Source organism: Indicator indicator, chromosome 9, assembly GCF_027791375.1.
Source record: "Indicator indicator isolate 239-I01 chromosome 9, UM_Iind_1.1, whole genome shotgun sequence".
Classification (NCBI taxonomy): Eukaryota; Metazoa; Chordata; class Aves; order Piciformes; family Indicatoridae; genus Indicator; species Indicator indicator.
The window spans coordinates 29234724-29258415 of NC_072018.1; the positions used below are offsets into that span (position 1 = coordinate 29234724).

The 23692-nt window shown below is 49.8% G+C and overlaps 1 protein-coding gene across 1 annotated transcript in view; it reads right to left on the reverse strand.

Moving 5' to 3' along the window:
- Positions 1 to 19294, reverse strand: part of OTOF (otoferlin) — a 106132-nt gene extending 86838 nt beyond the window's left edge. The window contains exons 1-3 of the mRNA XM_054383689.1: positions 19216 to 19294; positions 12784 to 12842; positions 3384 to 3472 (exon numbers count right to left, since the gene is read on the reverse strand). Of these exons, the coding sequence (XP_054239664.1) occupies positions 3384 to 3472; positions 12784 to 12842; positions 19216 to 19294 (227 nt within the window). The remainder of the gene's footprint in view (positions 1 to 3383; positions 3473 to 12783; positions 12843 to 19215) is intronic.
- Positions 19295 to 23692: the final 4398 nt, after the last annotated feature.

Below are 23692 nucleotides of genomic sequence, written 5' to 3' on the forward strand. Positions count from 1 at the left end.
TCTTGCTGGGAAAATTTTTTTCCTTCTGTCCAGTGTAAACCTACCCAGTCACAGCTTGAGGCCATTCCCTCTTGTTCTGTCACTAATTACCTGTGAGAAGAGACCAGCACCAGCCTCTCCACAATGTCCTTGCAGGTAGTTGTAGACAGCAATGAGGTCTCCCCTCAGCCTCCTCTTTTTCAAACTAACCATCCCCAGCTCCTTCAGATTTATTCTCCAGGCCCTTCCCCAGCTTTGCTGCCCCCCTCTTCACTCACTGCAGCACCTCCATATCTCTCTGGTATTGAGATGCCCAAAAATGAACACAATACTCGAGGTGCAGCCTCACCAGAGCTGGAGACCTGTTTCCTCCTGAACCTGTTCCTGTTATCCTCATGGTCATATCTTCTAAGCTTTTCTACTGAAACAGAAGATGAATAATTGCTCCCTCCCCAGTTTAACCTCATGGCTATTCATCGTGTTCTCTTTGGAGCTGGACTCATTTCATTGATAGTTCCTCATATTAAAGCAGTTTCAGAGCTTTTGCCTGTCCTGTTGAATCTTTTTTTTTTTTTTTTTTTTTTTTTTTTGCCCCTGCACAGCCAATAACACAAACCCAAAGGACTCTTGGAACCAAAAACTTGTTGCAAAGATAACACAACGTGACTGGAGAGCAACTTTCTGTGTTTCCAGTGGTGAAAGGAATAGTGGGGAAAGCTGTTTTAATGATCTTTGGATCATCAGAGTTACTGGATTCATCCCAACCAGTAAGACAGGCATAAGATTCCCTACAAGAGATCTACCCAGTCTGGACTTCGCTTAATGAAGTTTGAGGATCTAAATCCCATAGGAAAATTACAAACACAAATCCCAAGTTGTGCAGTTGGCCCCCAGATCCTGTAAGATGTTCCCATATGACACTTTTTATCTTACTGGTGAAATGAGGAAGGGATTCTAAAAAGGTTTTTTGGACTAAGGCAAAGGCAAACCAAGCTGGAATTGTCCCTCTGTACTTGGCAGTGATGAGGCCACACCTCACTGAATCCTGGGCTCAGTTTTGGGCCCCTGACACTGAGGGGCATTGAAGTGCTGGAGCAAGTCCAGAGAAGGGCAGCAAAGCTGGTGAAGGGCCTGGAGAATAAGTCTTGTCAGGAGATCTGAGGGACTTGGGTTGCTTAGCCTGGAGTAAAGGAGGCTGAGAGGAGACTTTCTCCCTCTTTACAACTACTTGAAAGGAGATTGGAGTGAGATGGAGGTCAGGTCTCCTCTCACAACGAAAAAGTGATAGGATGAGAGGAAACAGCCTCAAACTATGCCAGTGAGGTTTAGGCTGGACATGAGGAACCATTTCTTCATGCAAAGGGTTGTCAAGCCCTGGAAGAGGCTGTCCAGGGCAGTGGTGAAGTCCCCATCCCTGAAGGGATTGAAAAGCTGTGTAGATGTGGTGCTGAGGAACATGGTTTAGTGGAGACCTGGTAGTCCTGGGTTAATGGCTGGACTTGATGATCTCAAAGGTCTCTTCCAACCAAAATAAATCCATGATTCTGAGGTCTGTGTCTTAGCACTCTGCAAGTTTCAGCAAGGTGGGCAGCAGAAAGACTTGACCAATTGTGATCTAAGCACTCTAGTGAACTGTGGCAGCTTCTGGTTTGCAAAATGCAATATCCCACCTGCCCAGAGTCTGCTCTCCCAGCACTGCTCTGTAAGGGACTGCACCCAGATTGCCATGGAAGAACTACCACACCAGAGTTCTTCACTTTTTCTGTTAGAGCCTTTCTACAGTGATCCTGCAGTGGATTATTTTCTGCAGATGAAATGGTGAGCACCTTGGTTTTCTGCAGGCTGGAGGCAATTTCATACTGAAAACTTGGCTGCTGGAGCACAAAGGACAAACAAAGCTGGGTTTTCATCCCAGGAAGCACAGTGCCACGTTAAAAGCCTTTGGTATTAGTCTCTTTGTCTTTCTGTCAGGTAAGGAGAGCCAGCTCCCACCTCATCCCTGTGGAGATCAGTTTTCTGCAGGGGGATGTTATCTGTGCCCCCAACCCAGCATCACCCATCAGACTGGTGGATTGGTAACATGGCTTTTGGCCTTTGGCCAGATCCAGTTACTGCTGCTTGCCCTGGAGAGGAAAACATTGACACAGAAGGAAACAAACCACCCTGAAGTAAAAGCTCTTAGCTTTTGTGCAGTGTTCCTCATCCTTAAGGGATGTAGTCAATGGCTGCTGGTGTCCTTGGTTTATAGAATCTTACAGAAAAGTTTTGGTTGTAGGAGGCCTTTAAGATCATCAAGCCTCAGCTCACAAACCAGCACTGCCACAGGCCACCAATAAATCATGTTCCTCAGCACCACATCTACACAGCTTTTCAATGCCTCCAGAGATGAGGACTCCACCATTGCCCTGGGCAGCCTGTTGCAGGGCTTGACAACCCTTTGCATGAAGAAATTGATCCTCACACCCAGTGAGACTGGGTCTTGGCTGGAGGGGAGATCTGGACCAGCCTGGGGATGCTCTGCCTGGTTAGGGGCTAGAGAGAACTTTCTGGGCTTGTGGCACTACTAGTCTGTCCCACTTGAGCTGCCCTTCTGAACTACGTCCTCTCTTTCATGCTCTGTGCCTTTCTTTGAGCACCCAGACATGAAGCACCCTGAGGAACAGGTGCTTGGTGGGTGGCCCATGGGTGGCCACAATCCCAGAGGTGAGTCCCAGCAGAGCCTGCAGCACACAATCAGCTGCCATGAGGAGGCTGGGGCCAGGGGAGGATTATCTTACCAGTTAATTAGCTGCATGCTGATGGCCACGGGGACAGGAAACAAAAGCAACTCAGTGAGCCACAAAGTCACCTCTGAGCATCAGCCCCCTCCATTATTCAGGGTAGACCTGCATCAGGTGTCCTGCCTTTATCTGGGGCTTTGATAAAGCACTAATCAGCTGCATGTAAATTATTCACAGAGACTACAGCTCAGCTTTCCAAACTCAGTGCCAGGACCCTGCTTCTCCCCACTCCTCTCCCTCCTCTCCACAGCTTGTGTCTGCCTGTCATAGAATCGTAGGATTGCTTGGGTGGGACGGAACATTTAAAGGTCATCCAGGCCACCCACCCTGCAGTCAGCAGAGACATCTTCAACTAGATCAGGTTGCTCAGAGTCCTGTCAAACCTCATCTGGAATGTTTCCAGGGATGGGGCACCTACCACCCCTCTGGCCAACCTGGACCGGGGTCTCACCACCCTCAGTCTGAAAAATTCCATCCTTCTATTTAGTTTAAATCACCTCTTGCCCTGTCACAACAGGGCCTGCTAAAAAGTCTGTCCCCATGCAAGCTCAAGCAGGGGCTCCCTTTCGCCACAAGAATGGATCTGAGAAGCCAGTGGGAGGGAAGGACAGCCCACACTCTTACCTGTTGGTGAAGACTTTGCTGTAGTTGAAGACCTGGATCTCCAAGATCTCATTCCCATCGATATTGCTTGCCACTGGCCAGCGGAAAGTCTGTGAAAAACAGGAGGAAACTGTCAGACTTGTTTCATGCAGCTGCTGCAGACCTGACGAAGATGAAGTTCAGATGATCATAGCAAAAGGCTAACTACCCAGATGGTGAGACACTGGAACAGGTAGCCCAGAGAAGCTGGGGATGTCCCATCCCTGCAAGTATTCAAGACCAGGTTGGATGGAGCTTTGAGCTCCATGGGCTAGTGGAAGGTGTCCCATCCCATGGCCAGAGAGTTGGAACTAGATGATAGTTAAGATCCCATCAAACCCATTCTACTCTGTGACCATGGGAAAAGTCTAATTAGCCTCACTTGGCTTGAATCACCAATAGTGTGGCCAGCAGGACTAGGGCAGGCATCGTCCCCTTTTACTTGGCAGTAGTGAGGCCACATCTCAAACAATTGGTTCAGTTTTGGGTCCCTCACTCCAAGAAGGACATTGAGGTGCTGGAGCACGTCCTGAGAAAGGCAATGAAATTGGTGAGGGGTCTAGAACACAAGTCTTGAGGACCAGCTGAGGGACCTGGGGTTGTTTAGCCTGGAGAAAAGGAAGCTCAGGGGAGACCTTCTTGTTCTCCACAACTCCTTGAAAGTAGGTTGGAGCAAGGTGGGGACCAGCCTCTTTCCCCAACAAACAAGTGACAGGATGAGAGGAAACAGCCTCAAGTTGTGCCAGGGGAGGTTCACATTGGACATGAGGAAGAATTTCTTTGTGAAAGGGTTGTCAAGGCCTGGGACAGGCTGCCCAGGGCAGTGATGGAGTCCCCACCCCTGGAGAGATTTAAAAGCCAAGAAGATGTGGTGTTGAGGGACACGGTTTAGTGGTGGCCTGGCAGTGCTGAGTTAACAGCTGGACTCTAGTCTTGAAGGTCTCTTCCAACCAAAATGATTCTGTGATTCTAACTTCTTCCCAGCAAGAAGGCAGACAGGATTGTTTCACAGGTGTCTCATGGAAAATGTCTTGGTGGAAAATATTTTCTGTATAGGGGAATGTGAATATTAATGCACATTTGTGTTTGACATTTATATATCTAATATACATCTAAAAATATATGTGTATATATATTTTTAAAAAAATAATTTTTATATGTGAGGTTTTTGAATTCTTGCCTCAGGGAGCAATCTGAGAGGCTGAGCCACCTGAGCTTCCTTCCAAGTCATGGGTCTCTTGTGGCCTCCCAAAGGCAAGCACACCCCTTTGTCAAGCTGCTTTAGCATATTGTGGGGTGAGTGTGTGATGTGTGATTCTCCAGATGTGGAGGCAGCAGGGTTGAGCCCTGCATCACTTCCAAGAAAGGCAGGGTCACATTCAATAGCTTGAAAGGAAAGTGCTTATCAAGCAACTTCACAGGAAGAAATTAGTGACTCTTCAGAAATATTTTTAAGCTGATTCATCCCCCCTCTTATGTTTTCTGCACTAAGACATGGAAACAAATGAAAAAAAAAAAATCCTGAAATAGAAAACCAGAAATTGCCTCACAAGAGTGATATCATGGAGTAGAATCATGGATGGAAGAGATCTTTAAGATCATTGAGTCCAGCTGTTAACCCAGCACTGCCAGGTCACCACTAAACCATGTCCCTCAGCACATCTACATGGCTTTCAATCCCCTCCAGGGATGGTGACTCCATCACTTCCCTGGGCAGCCTGTTCCACCTGGTGGGTTTGTATTGTCACCACCTCAACAGAGCCTGAGTTTGGATTCTTCTGTCCCAAGCCTTGGCCAGTAAAAAACAAAGCCAATTCCCTCCACTGTCTTCACAGGAGATTTAAACCATGGTCCTCACAACACGTCTGAGTAGCAGTTTAAGATGTTGGAAGTGTTTCCTGAGCCCCAAGAGAGCTCTGTTCCTGGACTCAGCCAGGGTGTGGGGGTTTATTTTTCTTTCCTCAGAAATCTCAGAGGCACAGCATGGTGGGGGTTGGAAGATCATCTAGTTCAACCCTCCTGCTAAAGTAGCATCACCCAGAGCAGGTTTCCCAGCATTGTCTCCAGGTGAGTTTGGAATCTCTCCAGAGAAGACTCCACAACCTCTCTGGGCATCCCAGTCTAGTGCTCAGTATTCTTGACCATTCTCTGCCCACACTCTGTTTTGAGGAGGAAATTGAATGAGCAGGCATCCCTGCCCCTTTCACCAACACATTTGGGTGAGTCTCTGTTCTCTGTCTTCGGGTTATATTGTGGAGGACAGAGGCTGTCTCTTGCTTTCTGGGTACACACAGCACCAAGCACAGGGCAGTCATGCTGTATAATTATGTCCTCCCCAGTTAACAGATCCCAGAGCTACCAAGACAAGGCATAGAGATAATGGAGTGGAAGTACCTCTGCCTTGGTTAGAGGTTTGTCAGGAAACAAAACAACAAATAAGATCATTTGGAAAGCACAGTGGCCTAGAAAGACTTCCAAGATCCCCACTGAACAGCCTGAGAACCTTCCATACCAAGGAGTTTGTCCAGGGATGTTCCTGCTGCAGCACTTCCACTGCTGTTGCAGCAAACCCTGGAGGGTCTGGCAAGAGATGAATGCCATAGAGGAGCACAGAGCCATCTGCTGTGCTCTGTGATGGGCAGTAGCCCAGGAATTTGCCTTGCATACATGGCTGCACACCTCCAGTTCCAGAGGGACCCACCTGTCCAGGGCCACTAACGCAATTTGCTTGAAGCTCTTGGAGTTTCCATCGTCAGAAATCCTCCCTTTGAGGTGTAGACTGGTTCCATGGTGCTGGGCTTTGGAAAGGGGCTCAGCTTCCGTGTCACTGGGCATGAGTGAAACGAGCCTGGCAGGTTGAGGGGAGTTCTCCTCCCTCTCTACTCTGCCCTAGTAAGGTCACCTCTGTAGTGTGGGGTCCTGTTCTGGACTCCCCAGTTCAAGAGAGACTGCAGAGAGTCTAATGAAGGCTATAAAGATCCTGAGGGGACTGAAGCAACTCTCTGAGAAGGAAAGGCTGAGAGACCTGGGACTGTTTAGCCTGGAGAAGAGCAGCCTGAGAGGGGATCTTCTCAATACTGCTCAGTAGCTAGAGGGCAGGGGTCAAGAGGACGGGGGTCAAAGTCTTTTCAGTGATGCCCAGTGACAGGACAAGGGACAACAGGCACAAGCCAGAACCCAGGAGGTTCCACCTGAATGTGAGGAGAAAATTCTTTCCTGTGAGGGTGCTGGAGCACTGGAAGAGGCTGCCCGAAGAGGTTGTGGAGCCTCCTTCTCTGGAGAGATTCCAAACCTGCCTGGACATGATCCTGAGCAACCTGCTGTGAGTGTCCTTGATTTATCAGGGGGGTTGGACCAGATGATCTCCAGAGGTCCCTTCCAATGCCTGCCATGCTGGAGCTCTGTGATTTTTTTTTGTAGGCAGGTTTTCTTTCCCTTGACACCCTCTCAGGGAGCTGACCTTCATATAAGAGATGAAAAAGGGACAAATGTTTTAGAGCTGAAGTTTTCATGGTTAATATATAACAGGATCTGAGGAAACTCCTGACTCTCATCAATTCAACAGCCTGGGCTGAAGGAAGGTTATCTGGTGACAGAAAATGTGGGCTGGGAAGTAAACACAAACCATGCTACAGAGTAATTGAGTACCCGTCTGGTACTGCTTGGGTTTGGGGCTGCTCTCAAAGGCTTCCCTGCTTTCATTACCCTTCCTCCTCTCCTTACCCTTCCCTCTTCTCCTGGCTGACTGCCTCTTTATTCTCCTTGCTGTTCTGATTGTTAAAAGGCTTTTTAAAAAGCCCTGTGTGAAGCTATGCAAAGTGGTATCTTGTTATTTGTCAGTTCTAGCTTTTTTATTAGCAAAGGGGAAAAATAAGACTGACAAATGCTTTGGCAGGATGCAGAAGCCAGACTCTTCCAGTGGGATACCCTCATAGGAAGTGGGAAAAGGCATCTTTGCAAGTCCTGTCACCCCACCTTAAGCCACATCCCCCCTTTTGTAGCCATCTCTCTCATTTTAAAGACATTTCACTCACTTTAAATCCACGTTTCCCTCTTTTTTATGCACCTATTCTTATCCTTGGCTGTTCATCCGACCCATTATCTCCAATCTTGATTAGTAGGAGGCATTTCCAGTTACTCAGGTCAAGGCTGCAGCTCTCCTTTTGACTTCCTTGGCAGCAGCAATTAAACCTCTCCTAGTCCCTTTAGGAGAGACTGAATACAGGCAAGAAAAATCACACAAGACCTATCCACAGCTCTCCATGCCCAGCACTGTCACTGCAGTCCCTTTCTCTTCCCTCCTGTGGGGGTGCCTGAGGGAGAGCTGCAGGACAAACCCCTCCAAGAAGATCCTGTTCTGTGGCTGATGATGTAAAACACAGCCATAGTCCCAGAGCTACCCTCTGGAAGAGCCAGCAGCTCATCTTCCCCAGGCTATGGAGAAGCAAAGCTTTTGCATAATTCATTGGGCAATGAATAAAAATAATTGCAAAAGAGATAGAGTGAAACCAAACAAATGGGAACCGCTGGGGCAGCCCAAAATCTGCCTGATAGCAGGTCCTCATGAATGTTAAGTGGTGGCAGGGACAGGTGATGTTCTTTTGAGTACTGTCAAAAATCTTTCAGCTTTACACGAACCTAATGCGAGTTCACAGAATCGCAGAACGTTAGGGGCTGGAAGGGACCTCAAAAGATCATCCAAGTCCAACCCCCCTGCCAGAGCAGGATCACCTAGACCAGATCACACAGCAACACATCCAAGTGGGTTTTGAATACCTCTAGAGAGGGAGATTCCACAACCCCCCTGGGCAGCCTGCTGCAGTGTTCTGTCACGCTCACAGTGAAAAAAAATTCCCTCATGTTTCCATGGAACTTCCTATTCCTCAACTTCCACCCATTGCCTCTTGTCCTGTCATTGGGCATTACCTTAGGAGCCTGGCTCCATCCTCTTGGCACTCACCCTTTACATATCTATAAACATGAACGAGGTCACCCTTAGTCTCCTCCTCTCAAGCTAAAGAGCCCCAGCTCCCTCAGTCTTGTTTCCAGCTCTGAGACGAGGCAAGGAGCAGCCTCCTCATCCTCATCCCGTTTTGGCTCCTCTCACAATGATCAGCAAGCTGAGCTTTAGAGGCATTCCCCACATAGGGTATGAGACACATCCACACCCCCCAAATTACCCTTTACTATTTTACCCTACTGTGGGAGGGAAGCAGGAAGAAACTGTGCCAGGGGAAGTTTAGATTGGATATTAGGAAAAAATTCTTACTGAAAGAGTGGTGAGATGTTGGAGTGGGCTGCCCAGGGAGGTGGTAGAGTCACCATCCCTGGAGGTGTTCAAGAAGCCTGTAGACTCATAGAATGGTTTGAGCTGGAAGGGATCTAGGGGCAATGGATATAAACTACAGCACAGGAGGTTCCATCTCAACATGAGGAGGAACTTCTTCACTGTGAGGGTCGCAGAGCACTGGAACAGGCTGCCCAGAGAGGTTGTGGAGTCTCCTTCTCTGGAGATTTTCAAGCCCCATCTGGATGCATTCCTGTGAAACCTGTGCTGGATTCTATGGCCCTGCTCTGGCAGGGGGGTTGGACTCGATCTTCAGAGGTCCCTTCCAACCCCCAACATCCTGTAATCCCTGCTATGGGAAGGGATACCTTCCACTAGATCAGGATGCTCAAGGTCCCATCCAACCTGGCCTTGAGCACCTCCAGGCTTGAACACAGCCACAACTTCCCTGGGCAAGCTGTTCCAGCATCTCACCAGAAATGTAGATGTGGGTGCCTCAGGATATGGTTTAGTTGTCATGGTAGTGGAATTTTGGGTGGACACAATGACCTTAAAAGACTTTTCCAACCTTAGTGGTTCTATGGTTCTATGAAATGGGGTCATTTCTGAAGCTTCTGGTTCAGTAGATGATCAGTGCATGGAGCCACTATAGAAATTGGAAGGTTCACAGATAAGCAGAGGGTGACATGAAATAAAAACCTCACCTCTCAGCCCTGCTGGTATCAAACTCATTGCAAAATTCAAGGAGAACCAAGATGCTGAAGTGGGAATAAAACCACTTCTCTAGAGGGATGAGTGAAGGGCAGGGAGATCCTCCTCATCTTAGAATCAGAGACTGGTTTGGGTGGGAAGGGACCCTTAAAGCACATCTAGTTCAACCCCCCTGCAGTCAGCAGGGACATCTTCAACTAGATCAGAGACATCTTCAGCTGGGGAGCAGCTGAGTGCTTCAGGGATGCAACAGTAACATTTTATTCAATGAAATTCATCAGCTGGGCTTCTCATCAATGCCACAATGACTCGCCCTGTGTGTGTACTCAAAGGGAAATATCTGCTTTCCTGGACAGCCTCAGCAGCTAATTACCCCAGCAGCCCAAGACATGTGCCATAGCTCATGGCAGGTTCCTTGTCTGTGACCATTGCATCAGGGAGTCATTAAGCAGCTCAAGATAATGAGAATCTTAATAGGGGAAGAAGGAACACGGCTGCATCTCTCTGCCCTCTTCTGCTGTGCCCTACATAAAATAACAGAATTGTTTTGTTTGGAAGAGACCTTTAAGACTATCAGGTCCAACCATTATCCCAGCACTGCCAGGTCACCACTCAACCATGTCCCTCAGCACCACATCTACACAGCTTTTCAGTCTCTCCAGGGCTGGTAACACCACCACTTCCCTGGGCAGCCTCTTCCAGGCCTTGACAACAGTTCTGGGGCAGAAATTGCTCTTCATATGCAAGCCAAACCTCCCCTGGCATAACTTGAGGCAGTTTCTTCTTGTCCTATTGTTTGTTTCTTGGGAGAAGAGAATGACACCACCTCATTCTAGCCTCCTTTCAGGGAACTGTAGAGAGTAAGAAGGTCTCCCCTCAGCCTCCTTTTCTCCAGGCTAAACAACTCCAGGTTCCTGTGGAAGGAAGTGTCCCACAAGAGACTTGTGCTCTAAACCCTTCATCAGCTTCCTTGCCCTTCTTTGGGCACACTCCAGCACGTCAATGTCCTTCTCTGAGTGAAGGGTCCATGCTTAGCCTGAGGCTCACCCTCATGGATGCAGGAAGAGACACTAAAAGAAAAATAGAATGCACACTAATACACACCTGTGGCTCAAGGCTCTCTTATACCTGTGGTCTTTTAAGCTCTTTAGTTTTTGTCCTGATGTGCACCAGTCCCCATCCTCTCCTGCATGGAAGATCAGGGGGCTCAGAGCTTGACTGGGATGCTCCAAGACCATTTCTGTGGAACGAAACACTGGGAGCAGCTGGTGTCTGGCATCCCACCAAGCCTGGGACAGTGCGTGAAGGCTCCAGAGCTTCACAGGTAGTTGCAGGCTTGACTGGGATGTTCAGAGCTCAGCTTGGATGCTGCAAGATTGTTGTGTGGCACCAAGCATTTGGAGCAGCCAGTGTCTCACTTCCCACCAAGCTTGAGACAGTGAGTGGAGCAGTCAGAGCCCGACTGGGAGGGATGGTCAGAGCCCACTCACGTGGGACCAAACACTTGGCATAGCCAGTGTCTGGCATCCTACTGAGCCTAGGACAGCAAGTGGAGCATCCAGAGCTTGTCTGGGAAGCTTTGAGATCTCTGTGCAGCACCAAACACTCAGAGCAACCAGTATCTGACATTCCACCAAGCCTGAGAGCCAGCGAGCAGAAGCTTCAGCCCTGGCAGGGAAGGATCTCCTCGTTCACATCACAGGGTTTGTAGACACAGGTTGCTCCAGCAGCACTCACCTGCATGGCTGTTATTCACATCAGTTATTATACTAACAAATTGCTGTGTGCAGAAATCTGCATCCATTAACATCAGCACCTTCCACTGGCTGCTTTGGCTTGGTTGGAGCATAGTAGGAGCCACATCTCCAGCCACCTTCTTCTTGTGCCTCACTGAACCTGTGGGTGGACTAACCCTGGAGCTGTCAGAGGCAGACCTCCTCCCTCCTGCCCACATTATGGGCTAATGCCTGCCCCTTTTTGCTCCCTGAAGTTTTAAGGGAGATGAGATTAAGCTCTTCACCTAAATCCTGGAGCAAAGTCTAACCTAGGCCAGGGCTGCAGAGGGTCAGGGAGAAGCTGGGTGTGCTTCTGGATGCACCAACTGGGATCACTGTGGGATTTAATCAACCTCCAAAAACATCACATGCCTGGAACCAGGATGGCACCTTGTTTTCTATAGCTTCAGGAGATGATAATCAGTGCAAAGCTCTTAATATTCCTCATGTCTTGTATTCTCCAGCCCCTGGGAGTGGGTTATCATCTAACCAAAAGCACAAAGCAGAGGAAACATCCATTCTGTTCTGCAAGAATAATTCCATCTGAAATGTGACTTTGTAGCAGCACCGCTAACTATTCCCTCCTTGTGTGGGTGACTTCGTTTCAGTCATCTCAGAATGCTTTCTCCATAACTGCTTAAGAGAAGGCTGCATTTTAAAACCACACAGGAGTCGTTCTAGTTGGAAGAGACCTTTAAGGTCATCAACCTTTAAGGTCATCAAGTCCAACCGTTAGCCAAGCACTGCCAAGATCACTGCTGAAACACATCCCTCAGCACCACATCTGCACAGCTTCTCAATCCTTCCAGGGGCAGCGACTCTACCACCCCCCTGGGCAGCCTGTGCTAGAGCCTGACAACTCAGGTTTCAGTTCTGCCTCTTTCCTAGCTGAAGATCAAACAGCACTGGACTAGCATCCAAAGCAGAGGAGCAGCCCTGCTGTGAGCACAGGCTGATAGAGCTGGGGTTGTTCAGCCTGGAGAAAAGAAGGCTCCAAGGAGACCTCACTGTGGCCTTTCAGCACTGAAATGTGGTCTGGAAGAAAGATGAGGAGGGACTCTTTAGTGGGGCCTGTTGTGGCAGGACAAGGGGTGATGGTTTTAAACTACAAGCCAGGGGATTTAGACTAGACAGAGGGATGATGTTGCTCACTCAGTTTGAGCACAAGTTCGTTCGTCTGCTGGCCAGCAAGACCCCAGTTAGCATTCTGTGAGAGTGGTGACACACTGGCCCAGGTCACCCAGAGAGGTGGCCAAAGCCCCACGCCTGGAACCACTGCAGGTCAGGTTGGACTGGGTTCTGAGCACCCTGCTCTAGTTGAAGACGTCCCTGCTGACTGCAAGGGGGATTGAACTAGATCATAGAATGGCTCAGGTTGGAAGGCACCTCAGAGATCATCTCCTCCACAGGCAGGGACAGCTCTCCTCTCACAGGCTTGGCTGCTCAAGACCTCATCCGGCCTGGCCTTGAACAATTCCTTTAAAGATCTCTTCCTACCCAAAGTGTTCTGTGACTCAGTGTTTCTATGACAGTCATCTGGAAATGGAGTCAGGGCAAGGAGAACCAGACGTGCAAGACAGAACAGGAATAAAGCTCCTTCTTCTCTTACCTCATCAAACCTGGCCTCGTCCTCACAGTTTTCAAGCACTCGGGTGTAGAAGGAGAGCCCTGGAGAGGGAGAAGAGATTGGTTGCAATGAGTAATGCCACAGCCCTCAGCTGCTCCTCACAAGGCTTGTGGCCCTAGACCCTTCACCACCTTCTCTGGGCACACTCCTGCACCTCAGTGTTCTCAGTGGGGGTGAGGAGCCCAAACCTGAACCCAGGACTCAAGGTGTGGTCTCATCAGCACCCAGTGCAGGGGGACACTCCCTGACCTATTCCTGCTGGCCATGCTGTTGCTGATCCAAGCCAGGATGCTGTTGGCTTTCTTGGCCACTGGGCACATGCTGGCTCAACTTCAGCTGCATGACAGACACAGCCTGGGGCAGAAAGAAACTGGGGTTGGAGCCTGCATGGGTGGCCTTGGTGGGATACAGTCTGCAGGCATTGCCTGGGATAGAATCAGTCAGGGTTGGAAGGGACCACAAGGATCATCCAGTTCCAAACCCCCTGCCATGGGCAGGGACACCTCACACTACATCAGGCTGGCCAGAGCCTCATCCAGCCTGGCCTTAAACACCTCCAGGGATGGGGCCTCAACCACCTCCCTGGACAACCCATTCCAGGCTCTCACCACCCTCATGGGGAAGAACTTCTTCCTCACGTCCAGCCTGAATCTCCCCACTTCCAGCTTTATTCCATTCCTCCCAGTCCTATCAATACCTGATAGCCTAAAAAGTCCCTCCCCAGCTTTCTTGTAGCCCCCTTCAGACACTGGAAAACTACAATAAGGTCACCTTGGAGCCTTCTCTTCTCCAGACTGAACAGCCCCAACTCTTTCAGTCTGTCCTCATAGGAGAGGTGCTCCAGCCCTCTGATCATCCTGGTGGCCCTTCTCTGGACACATTCCAGCATGTCCATATCCCTCTTGTAATAGGGCTCCAGAACTGGACACAGTACTCCAGGTGGGGTCTCACCAGAGCTGAGCGAGGGGGAGAATCACCTCCCTTGACCTGCTGGCCACACTTCTCTTGATGCAGCCCAGGATCTGGTTGGCTTTCTGGGCTGCAAGTGCACATTGACAGCTCATGCTGAGCTTCTTGTCCACCAGCACCCCCAAGTCCCTCTCCTCAGGGCTGCTTTCTAGAAGTAACTACCGAGCCTGTATTTGTGCTTGGATGGGGAAAAGGCATCCTGGGGACACTTGTGTGGGTGCAGAGGAGATGCAGAGGGGGGACATAGAATCGACAAGGTTGGAAAGACCTCAGAGATCATCAAGTCCAACCTATCACCCAGTACCTCATGACTAACTAAACCATGGCTTCAAGTGCTAAGTCCAATCCTTTTTTGAAAACCTCCAGGGACATCCTACACAAGAGGGTGAATTCAGCTTTCTCTGCTCTGCAGCAGCCTTAAACATCAGGTTAACCTACTTTAAGAGCTAATCAAGAAGGTTTTTTTCCCCAGAGTGTGTTTAATTGGTGTGTTCAAATCTCATCCCCTCTATTGCAGAGCAGATGAAACAGAACAAGGGGATAGGGATGATGGCACTTTCTGAAGTGGCTTTTACACTGACAGAGAGACACAAGGATCTATTGGAGTCTAGCAAAACCTACAAAGATGCTGAGGGAACTGGAGCATCTCTCTGATGAGGAGAGGCTGAGAGAGCTGGGGCTGTTTAGCTGTGGCACAGCCAGCATCTGAGCCTCGGTGTGAGCTCAAGGGTAAGCAGCAGAGCACCCTCACAGAGATAATGAGGAGATATGCACAGGTGAAGGGATGAATCGACTGGTAGGGAATAAACAAGGAAGCAGTATCAGGAAGAAGAGGCTCCAAGGGAGACAATCTGCCACTAAAAATATTTCTCCTAAGGTCATGACTTAAGACAAGCCAACTCCAAGGGATCCTCCTTCCTCATCCCCTGCCAATCCAGCCAGCATCACAGCCATGTTTCATTACTGTGATAACCTTATTCACCGTTGCCCAGTGGTGCTCCAGGAGGTATCAATGAATGATCTCCCTCACTTACACGCTAATTCAGATACAAAGCCTCACCAAGAAGCTCTTTACAACTTCATCTGTGAACAATTAGCAGACAAGAGCTCTAATTGCACCTGGGCACAAGTCTTCTCCTTCACAGCTGCAATTAGGTTGGTCTTAGAGTGAAAACCCTGCTAGGGACTTGTGATCCTACTTTATAAAAGCTCAGACTTCACTGAGGGACAGGACCAGGTACCTCCAAAATGGGCAGGGTGAAGGAAATTCACTGTTTTTCTGCTATGCCTCAGCAATTAGCCTGAGGAGAAAGTATTTGCAGAAAAAACTTGATTTCATCCCTAGCTGAATTTTGGCTAAAGAGAGAGAACTGCAGTGACAATGGATTTGGAGGCCATTTCATAGAATCATAGAATCCTTTACATTGGAAAAGACTTTTGAGATCATCAGATCCATCCATTAACCCAGCACTGCCACATCACCACTAAACCATGTCCCTCAGCACCACAGCTACACAGCTTTTCAATCCCTCTGGGGATGGGGACTCCACCACTTCTCTTGGTAGCCTGTTCCAGGCCTTGACAACCCTTTTGGGAAAAAAAAAAAAAAAAAAAAAAAAGTTCCTCATGTCCAACCTGAACCTCCCCTGGTACAACTTGAAGCCATTTCATCTGTCCTATTGCTTGTTTTGTGGGAGAAGAGGTCCAGCCTGTCCAGACCCTTCTGTAGAGCCTCCCCCCCTACCTTCAGCCAGCCTGGAGCATGCACAGTGGGGTGACAAGTGCCTTACAAGTCACTGAAGTTCAAAACCAGCCCCAAATCTATGAGCAAACTGAGAGGGTCATAAATGCAACAGATCTTGTAGGTTAACACCCCCGAATTCCCAGGGGATGAGCATCCTCTGGGAGTTTAGTGAGCCGAATTCAACACCACAGTGGGAGACAAGCCGCTGATGCTCAGGTGTAGGAGTGGATTTTGGTCCACCTCTCCTCTGTGTTTCCTGGCCAGGAGCTGACACCACTCCATGGCTGCTCCCAAGGGTCCAGAACTGGGAGCTTGTCCTCATGCCTGAGTTTGTCCTCTTTGCAAAGTGCAGATAGTGCACCTCCAGCTCCTAGGGGCTGTTGGGAATGTGAGATCCCTGGGAGACGAGGAGCAGCCTTGTTCCATTGCCAGCCCACACGGCTGTCAGCCCTTTCTCCAGGAAGGCTTTTATCAAGGTTGTGATGTATTCAGCTCCCACCTGAGCTGAAGCTGAGCAGCATCCCAGAGTGCTGCCCACCTGCACATGGCAACCTGTCACACCAGAGTCAGACTCCTTCTTTGGCTTCTTTTCATGCAGGAATAAATTATTTCAGCTGAATGAGCTAACACCCACTCTGGGAGCTCTGCCTCAACCTCCAGGCTGTGCAGCCAGCAGGTGAGGAGAAGGCAGCTGGGTGGTACCTTGACTGGGCAGAGAGCTTCCCTCTCTGCAATGCTGAGCAACTCCAGAAGAGCTGGGCTACTGAGGAGTATCAGCACAACACTCAACCTATGAGCTGCTGTGAGGAGCATGGGAGGATGCCAGGCTGGTGAAGGTCACCTCACTCCATGCTAAAGGGGTCTAAAGCTCCCTCTAGAGTCACTGCAGAAAAGGCAGGAGATTCTTCCCTCTGGAGAGGGGCACCAAACCCCAGTCATCTACACCAGGATGTTGTACTGGGTCTGGCACTGAGGGGCCAGGTCAACATGCCTGGCTCTATCCCATCCCATCTTGTTCTATCTCATCTCATTCAATCCCATCCCAGAGAAGGTGCTAGGTTGAGGCTGGGCTGAGTCCTGGTTGGAGGGAAGAGACAATGTACAGCCTGGCTCATCATTTTAATCCATCAGCAAAGACCCAGCCAGGGATGTAAGGAGTTGGTCAGGGAGGATGAGGCAACCAACAGGACAAATAAAACAGCTTCTCAGCAGCGTTGAGCTTGCTATGCTGTGACTCTGCTGCCCACCATTCCCAAATTCTCAGGGGGCAAGGGGACAGCAAAGCATTGCCTGAGCCACAGAGACACTAAACACCAGAAGAGCTCTGCCTTAACTATGTGCAGTGTGCTGGGATGCTTCAGTGGAGGACTTGGCAGGGAGCAGTCCTTGTTCCCAGATCTGAGACCTGCTAAGCACCAGTTAGTACAACACCACTATGGCCTGGAGGCAGGAAAGCCTTATGGAGTCGTAGAATACTTTTGACTGAAAGAGACCTTTAAGACCATCAGGTCCAACCATTAACCTAACCAGTCCTAATCCACCTGCCTGCTGCCTTCACTGACTCAACCACACATGGGATTGCTTCCTAACCCACTCCTACTACCCTTTTAGCAGTAGGATTTTACTAGCCACAATCTCAGGATCCAGCCCTGCTGGCTCTGGTTACCAGGAGCCTCTCCTCTAAGACCAAGCATACAGAAGACATGGATATCAGCTTCCAGCATGAGCATGGAAGGAGGCATCCCCAGCTGCAGGTGTGGGTGGTATCTGCCACATTCATAGAGTCAATTTAAACCTCTTCTTTGCACAGAGATCAGTTGCATCAAACTGATAGGGGAAAAAAAATAATAACCAAACCCAACTGTCCTCAAATACTACACCGAATTTCTCCCTGGGCAAAGAAACATTTATGAGAAGGTCAGCTCATTATGGCCTAACACCAGAGAAGAAGACACAGCTGTGAAGTTCACTATCATCCTCCCTGGATGGCATGACAGTGATGGCAACCCTGCACCATGCAGGAGCCAGCTCATGGCTGGGAGGATGATGGAGATGGGAGCATGGGGAGCCTGGAGAAGTGTTCTGGTAACCCATAAAGGCTCTAAAAAGGGAATTAGCAGAAGCTCGAGGGGATGGGTGAAGCAGGACCACACAGAGTCACAGAATCATGGATGGTATTGCTTGGAAGGGACCTCTGGAGATCATCTAGTCCAATCTCCCTGACAGAGAAGGGTCACTCACAGCATGTTGCCCGGGATCACCTCCAGGAAGGTTTGGGATCTTTCCAGAGAGGAGATATCACAGCCTCTCTGGATAGCCTGGTCCAGGGCTCTGACACCCTCACAGGAAAGTAGTTTTGCTTCATGTTCCAGTGGAACCTCCTGGGTTACAGTTTGTGCCTGTTGTTCCTTGTCCTGGCTCTAGGCCACATCCTCTTGTCCCCCTGTCCTTTAGCTATTGAGCTAAGCATTGAGAAGATCCCTGTCAGGCTGCTCTTCTCCAGGCTAAACAGCACCAGGTCTCTCAGCCTTCCCTCATGTTCCAGTATCCTCTGGAGACTTTCAAGACCCATCTGGATGCATTCCTGTGCAAACAGATTCTGTGGTCCTGCTCTGGCGGGGCAGTTGGACTCGATCTCCAGAGGTCCCTTCCAACCCCTAACATCCTGTGATTCTGTGACAACTGGAATTGTGGGTCCTCCTGAGATGAAGAAAATTCATGGTGGCCTTTAGTCCTCTTGCTAGGAGAGGCAGTGGGATTTCACCAAGGGTGGCTTAGGGCTGGGATCACTGCAGGCTTCACCATTGGCCAGGGATATGATCTGTTCCACTGCACCGATGCTGGGGGGGCAGGGACAGGGAAATTCGGGGATAATTACACTTTTTAATGGCTCTGCTGTCATTAAGGCTGTGCAGGGAAGGCTGTTTCAAGCTCTGTTGCCTGGCCTAGCTTGCAGGTGATGGACCAACCTGCTCCTTTGCATTCACCAAGAGAAGGGGTTGCTATTCCCCACTTCTCATGCTGCCAAACCACTCCACACCCTCCTCTGCCTGCCTGTGGGCTCCCATGTGCTGGAGGCCAGACCTGGCACCAGGCAGTGAGCTCATGTTGAGCCTTCCCCAAGCTCTTAGATGTTTGGAGAAGGTTTGGCTGCTGCTGAGGGCGTGCATGTCTGGAGAGTTCTTGCTTCTTTTGCATCTTCCCATGGAAGGCTTTAGAGCTGGTGCCGATATGAGCAGAAAACCCAAAGCTGCAGCACTCTTAGAAGAAGTCCAGGACCCAGCCTCCTGCTACTTCCAGTGGCATTTGGTGCCCAGCTATGTGATCAAGCCCTTAACCCTACCACAAGAGCCTGGCTCCACCTCACTGAGGCATGGTCCCACTCCGGGGAGGGTTTGGTTGCCCTGGGACTTCATCCCCTTCCCCCTGGACGAAGCCCCCTCCCCAGGAGGGAGGTAGGGGGTCTGAGGGGAAAGGGGTGCGTGGGGCTGCAGTATCCCAGGCTGGACACAGACGGGGAGGGGTACACCAGGAAAGCAGTTTGGCAGTATGGTGGTCTCATGCCCTGGTCAGAGGAGGGGTGTGCAGCCCTTAAAGCTGCCAGGCTCGCATCCCCCCTCCCCAGCCTCAGCACGGCGTGGGTCAGTGGCGGTAGGGAACGACCCATTTCGGGACACCCCCCACCCCTTCCTGTCCCATACCTCTGAAAGCCGCTTTGGCGATGCGATCTGCTCTGCCGCGGAGGCCGGAGACGGTGCGGAGCTGCAGCATCAGAGCCATGGTGCGGAGCGCGGTGCGGAGCGGTGCCGGCTGCTCTCCGTGCGATGGGCGCTGCGCGGTAAAATGCGCGGTGCGGTGCCCGGCTACCAGCTGCGATCCGAAGCGCGGTGCGGTGCCTCCACCCGTCCCCAGTGCTGAATTATTCAACAGCGGCACTGCCCGCCCTCCCCTGCCTCCCCCTTTCCCCCTCCCTCCTCTCTTTTCCCCTTTCCCCCCCTTTTCCCTTCCCTCCACACCATGTCATAAGTTTTTTTCCAGTCTCAGCCAGTGCTGGAAGTCCCTCCTCCACTAGGACTCCAGAGTAGGGGTCACAGGGGTTCCCCTGCTCCTTCCCTTTCCCACCATGCAAAGAGCTTTTTGCCAGCCTCAGTCAGTGCTGGAAACCTCTCTCCCACCAGGACCCCTCCATAAGCAGAGGGCACAGAGGTTCCATTTCCCTTTCCTCTCTCCTTTTCCCTTCCCTTTCATTGATCTCATTCCCCTACCACCACCTGGGGCCACTAAAGAGATCCCTCACTACTATTAAGATCACCTGGGGTCAGGTGGGTGGGCTGTTAATCATGTGTGTGTCATTTCCCTCCCTCCACCCCAGCCCGTGGTGATGAAAATAGAGCCACGGTATCATGGCCCTTCAGCTGGACCACGGACAAGTTTGGACCAGAAGATGGGGTATACCTATTCCAAGGAATTCTATAATCCCAGCATGGTGGGGGTTGGAAGAGACCTCTGGAGAATCTAACCCGCCTGTTAAAGCAGGGTCACACACAGCAGGTAGCCTAGGATAGTGTCCAGGTGGATTTGGAGTCTTTGGAATCTCTCCAGAGAGGGAGATTCCACAACCACTCTGAGCAGCCTCGTCCAGGACTCTGGCACACTCACAGCAAACAATTTTCTCCTCATGGTCAGATGGCACCTCCTGGGTTCCAATTCGTGCCCATTGCACCTTCTCCTGTCACTGGGCACCACTGAAGAGAGTCTGGCCCCATCCTCTTGACCCCTGCCCTTTAGATATTGATCAGCATTGAGAAGATGCCCTCTCAGTTCCTTCTTCTCCAGGCTAAACAGCAGGCTCCTGGCAATGGGAAATTTCATGATGCTTACTTAAGTGTATGAGGGCGAAGGAACTTGTGTGTGCTGATTCTCATTAGGTTCCTAACTGCCTCCTGTCAGCCTGGCCCTGAAGTGAGGGAGTTGTCACATGGAGGGAGAAAGTGGTGGTGAAGGCAGCAGGGTGCTGGGTGCCCACTGGTGAGAGCTCAGGAAAAGGCAGGTTGGTGATAATACTGAGAGGGGAAGGTGCAGCCCTGCCAAAGCTGATCCTCAGCTTGGGAACAAGAGTTTGTGCCCATGTAAGAGCTCAGAAAATGAGACCATGAATGAGCCAGAGGTGGGTTCAGTATGTCTGACACTGTTAAAACAACATTTTTCAGTCCCTAGGTGGTCTTTCTCAGCTGAGCCATCCAAGCTGATGCTGCTTTTAGTCTCACAGAATTGTTTTGGTTTAGTTGGAAAAGGCCTTTAGGACCATCAGTTCCAACATTGAATCTGGCACTGCCAGGTCACCACTAAACTCTGTCCCTCAACAACACATGCACATGACTCCAGGGATGGGGACTCTCCCACTGCCCTGGGCAGCTTCTTCCAGGCCTTGACAACACTTTTGGGGGAAGAAATTGTTCCTCGTGTCCAAGCTAAATCTCTGGCACAACTTAAGGCCATTTCTTCTTGTCCTGTCATTTATTACTTGGGAAAAGCTTGCTCTAACCTCCTTTCAAGGAGTTGGAGAGAGCAAGAAGGTCTCCTCTCAGCTGCCTTTTCTCCAAGCTAAGCAACCCCAGATCCCTCTACCAGTCCTCATAATACTATAGACTCTTCACCAGCTTTGTTGTCCTTCCTTGGACATGCTCCAGCATGAAGAAGTCAGAATAGATAGAAGGAAGATTTTTTTCCTTTTTTTTTTTTTCCTATGCTGAGAGTGTGAGACAGTGTATCTGGTTACCCAGAGAGGTGGTAGATGCACTATCCCTGGAAACATTCCCCGTGAGGGTGGACAGGATTCTGATGAACCTGCTCTAGCTGAAGATTTCCCTGCTGACTGCTGGAAGGTTGGACTAGATGACCTTTAACAGTCCCTTTCCACCCAGCCTGTTCGGTGATTTGATAATTCTATGAAGGTTTGTCTGCTCTTGGCTGAGGGATCTCCAGAGCTCCACGTTCACCTGGATGGTGGAAGTTCTACACTCGCTCCCTTGGTGATTTCTCCGCTCATTATTCCCATAAAACAGATAAGGAAGATGAGCAGAAGCATCATCGGAACCCAACCACAATCTGTCGAAGACTGTCAAAGTATGAGGAGTTAAAAATGTTCTCTCCAGAGGGAGATCTAGAGAGTCCTGCCTGTCATTAACAGAGCACAAGGAGAAAATGTCCTTCATAAACATGAATTTTAGTTTTTTGCAGCCTCTCTTCAGTTTTCACATTGCTGCATGTGAACACAATTACACCCCCACCTCTGAATCATTGGTAATTGCTCTTATTTACTACAGGTTTACACCAAGGGAGAAGGGGAAAGGACCACTTGCCGTGGAAGAATCAGGCCTTAACTAATCCCTTCATGTGCACCTCCCACAGCACCTGTTAAAGCATCCTGTTAAAATAAACTGAACTGTACACATTGAAGTCATCAGCTTATGATGATGGTACAGAAAAAATCCAAAATTAATAAAATTGCCACTTCTTAACTCTTTTTCCTCTGGTTTTTGGTGGGGGGTTTTGTTTGGGGCTCTTTTTTTTTGGTTGTTTTTTGGTTGGTTGGTTGGTTTTGGTTGGTTTGTTTATTTGTTGTTGGTTTGTGTTGTTTTTTTTTTCCCAGTTTCTCTCTTCCCACATGTGGAAAATTCACATCAACTTCCTTGTTTGTCAACCCCTTAAAATCCTTTTTATTAATTACAGAATGTTGCAGTGGTTTTCTTTTCCCTCTTTGTGTTTTGGTTTGGTTTGGGGGTTTTGGGGGAGGGGGGTTGGTTGGTTGGTTGGTTTGGTTTGGGGTTTTTTTTGGTGTTGCTTGAGACTTGAAGACAGGCACCACATGTTGTGGCTGGTTTTGGCCCCTTCAATCAACAGGAATCTCTGGGTCAAGCTCCAGGTGGTGTTTAAATGCAATTTACTATCTTTGTCGATGATCTGGATGAGAGGATTGAGAGCACCCTGAGTCGGTTTGCAGATGACACAAAGTTGGGCATAAGTGCTGATCTGCTGAAGCACCAGGAGGGTCTGCACAGGGGTCTGGCCAGGCTGGATCGATGGGCTGAGCCCTAAGGGATGAGGTTCAACAAGGCCAAGTGCCAGGTCCTGCACTTGGGTCACAACATCATGAATGTTCCAGTTTTGAGGAAGAGTGATTAGAAACTGCCTGGCAGCCCCGGGGGTCTTGGTTGACAGCTGGCTGAAGATGAGCCAGCGTGTGCCCAGGTTGCCAAGGAGGCCAACAGCATCCTGACTTGGATGAACAATTGTGTGGCCAGCAGGACCAGGGCAGTGATCATCCCCCTGCACACTAATAGGGGGCACTGGTGAGGGCCCACCTCACATCCTGGATTCAGTTTGGGGCGCCCAACTTCAAGAAGAACATTGAGGTTCTGGAGCGTGTCCAGAGAAGAACAATGAAGTTGGTGAAGGGGCTAGAGCACAAGCTATGTGAGGAGGGGCTGAGGGAGCCGGGGTTGTTTAGCCTGGAGAAAAGGAGGCTCTCTACAGCTCTCTGCAAGCAGGTGGGAGAGAAGTGGGAGTCAGTCTCTTCTCCCAGGGAACAAGTAATAGGACAATAGGAAATAGATTCAATTGTGCTAGGGAGGTTTAGATTGGACATGTGAAAAACATCTTCACTGCAAGTGTTATCAAGCCCTGGAACAGGGTGCCCTGGGCAGTGGTGGAGTTCTCATGCCTAGAGGGATTGAAAAGCCACATAGTGGTTTTGAGCGTGCTGAGGGGCTGGGTTTAGTGATGACCTGTCAGTGCTAACAGTAGGACTTGATGATAGTAAAGGTCAACCAAAATGATTCCACAATTCTATCACGTATTTTCTCTCCCCTTCTCTTGGTTTCTTTCATGTCTCCTTTTGTTTCCTGTAAGCAAACATTTCTGTTGCAGCCACAGCTAGCCCAAACTGGATGCCCTTGCCTGGGGCAGCCCTTGCACAAGCTGGGCAATGCCTGTCCCCTTTCCCCTAGTATAAAGAAAATCTGGCTGCCAAGGCTGCTTGTGCTGTGCACCCAGGAGATGCAACCACGACCATGGGGTCCTTGATGGTGAGGTTACATGCATGGTGGGCATTCATCCTTCTTGCTGCTGCTTCTCTCTGAATTGCTGGAGTTCTTTTCTCCCTTGCAGGCAGAGTTG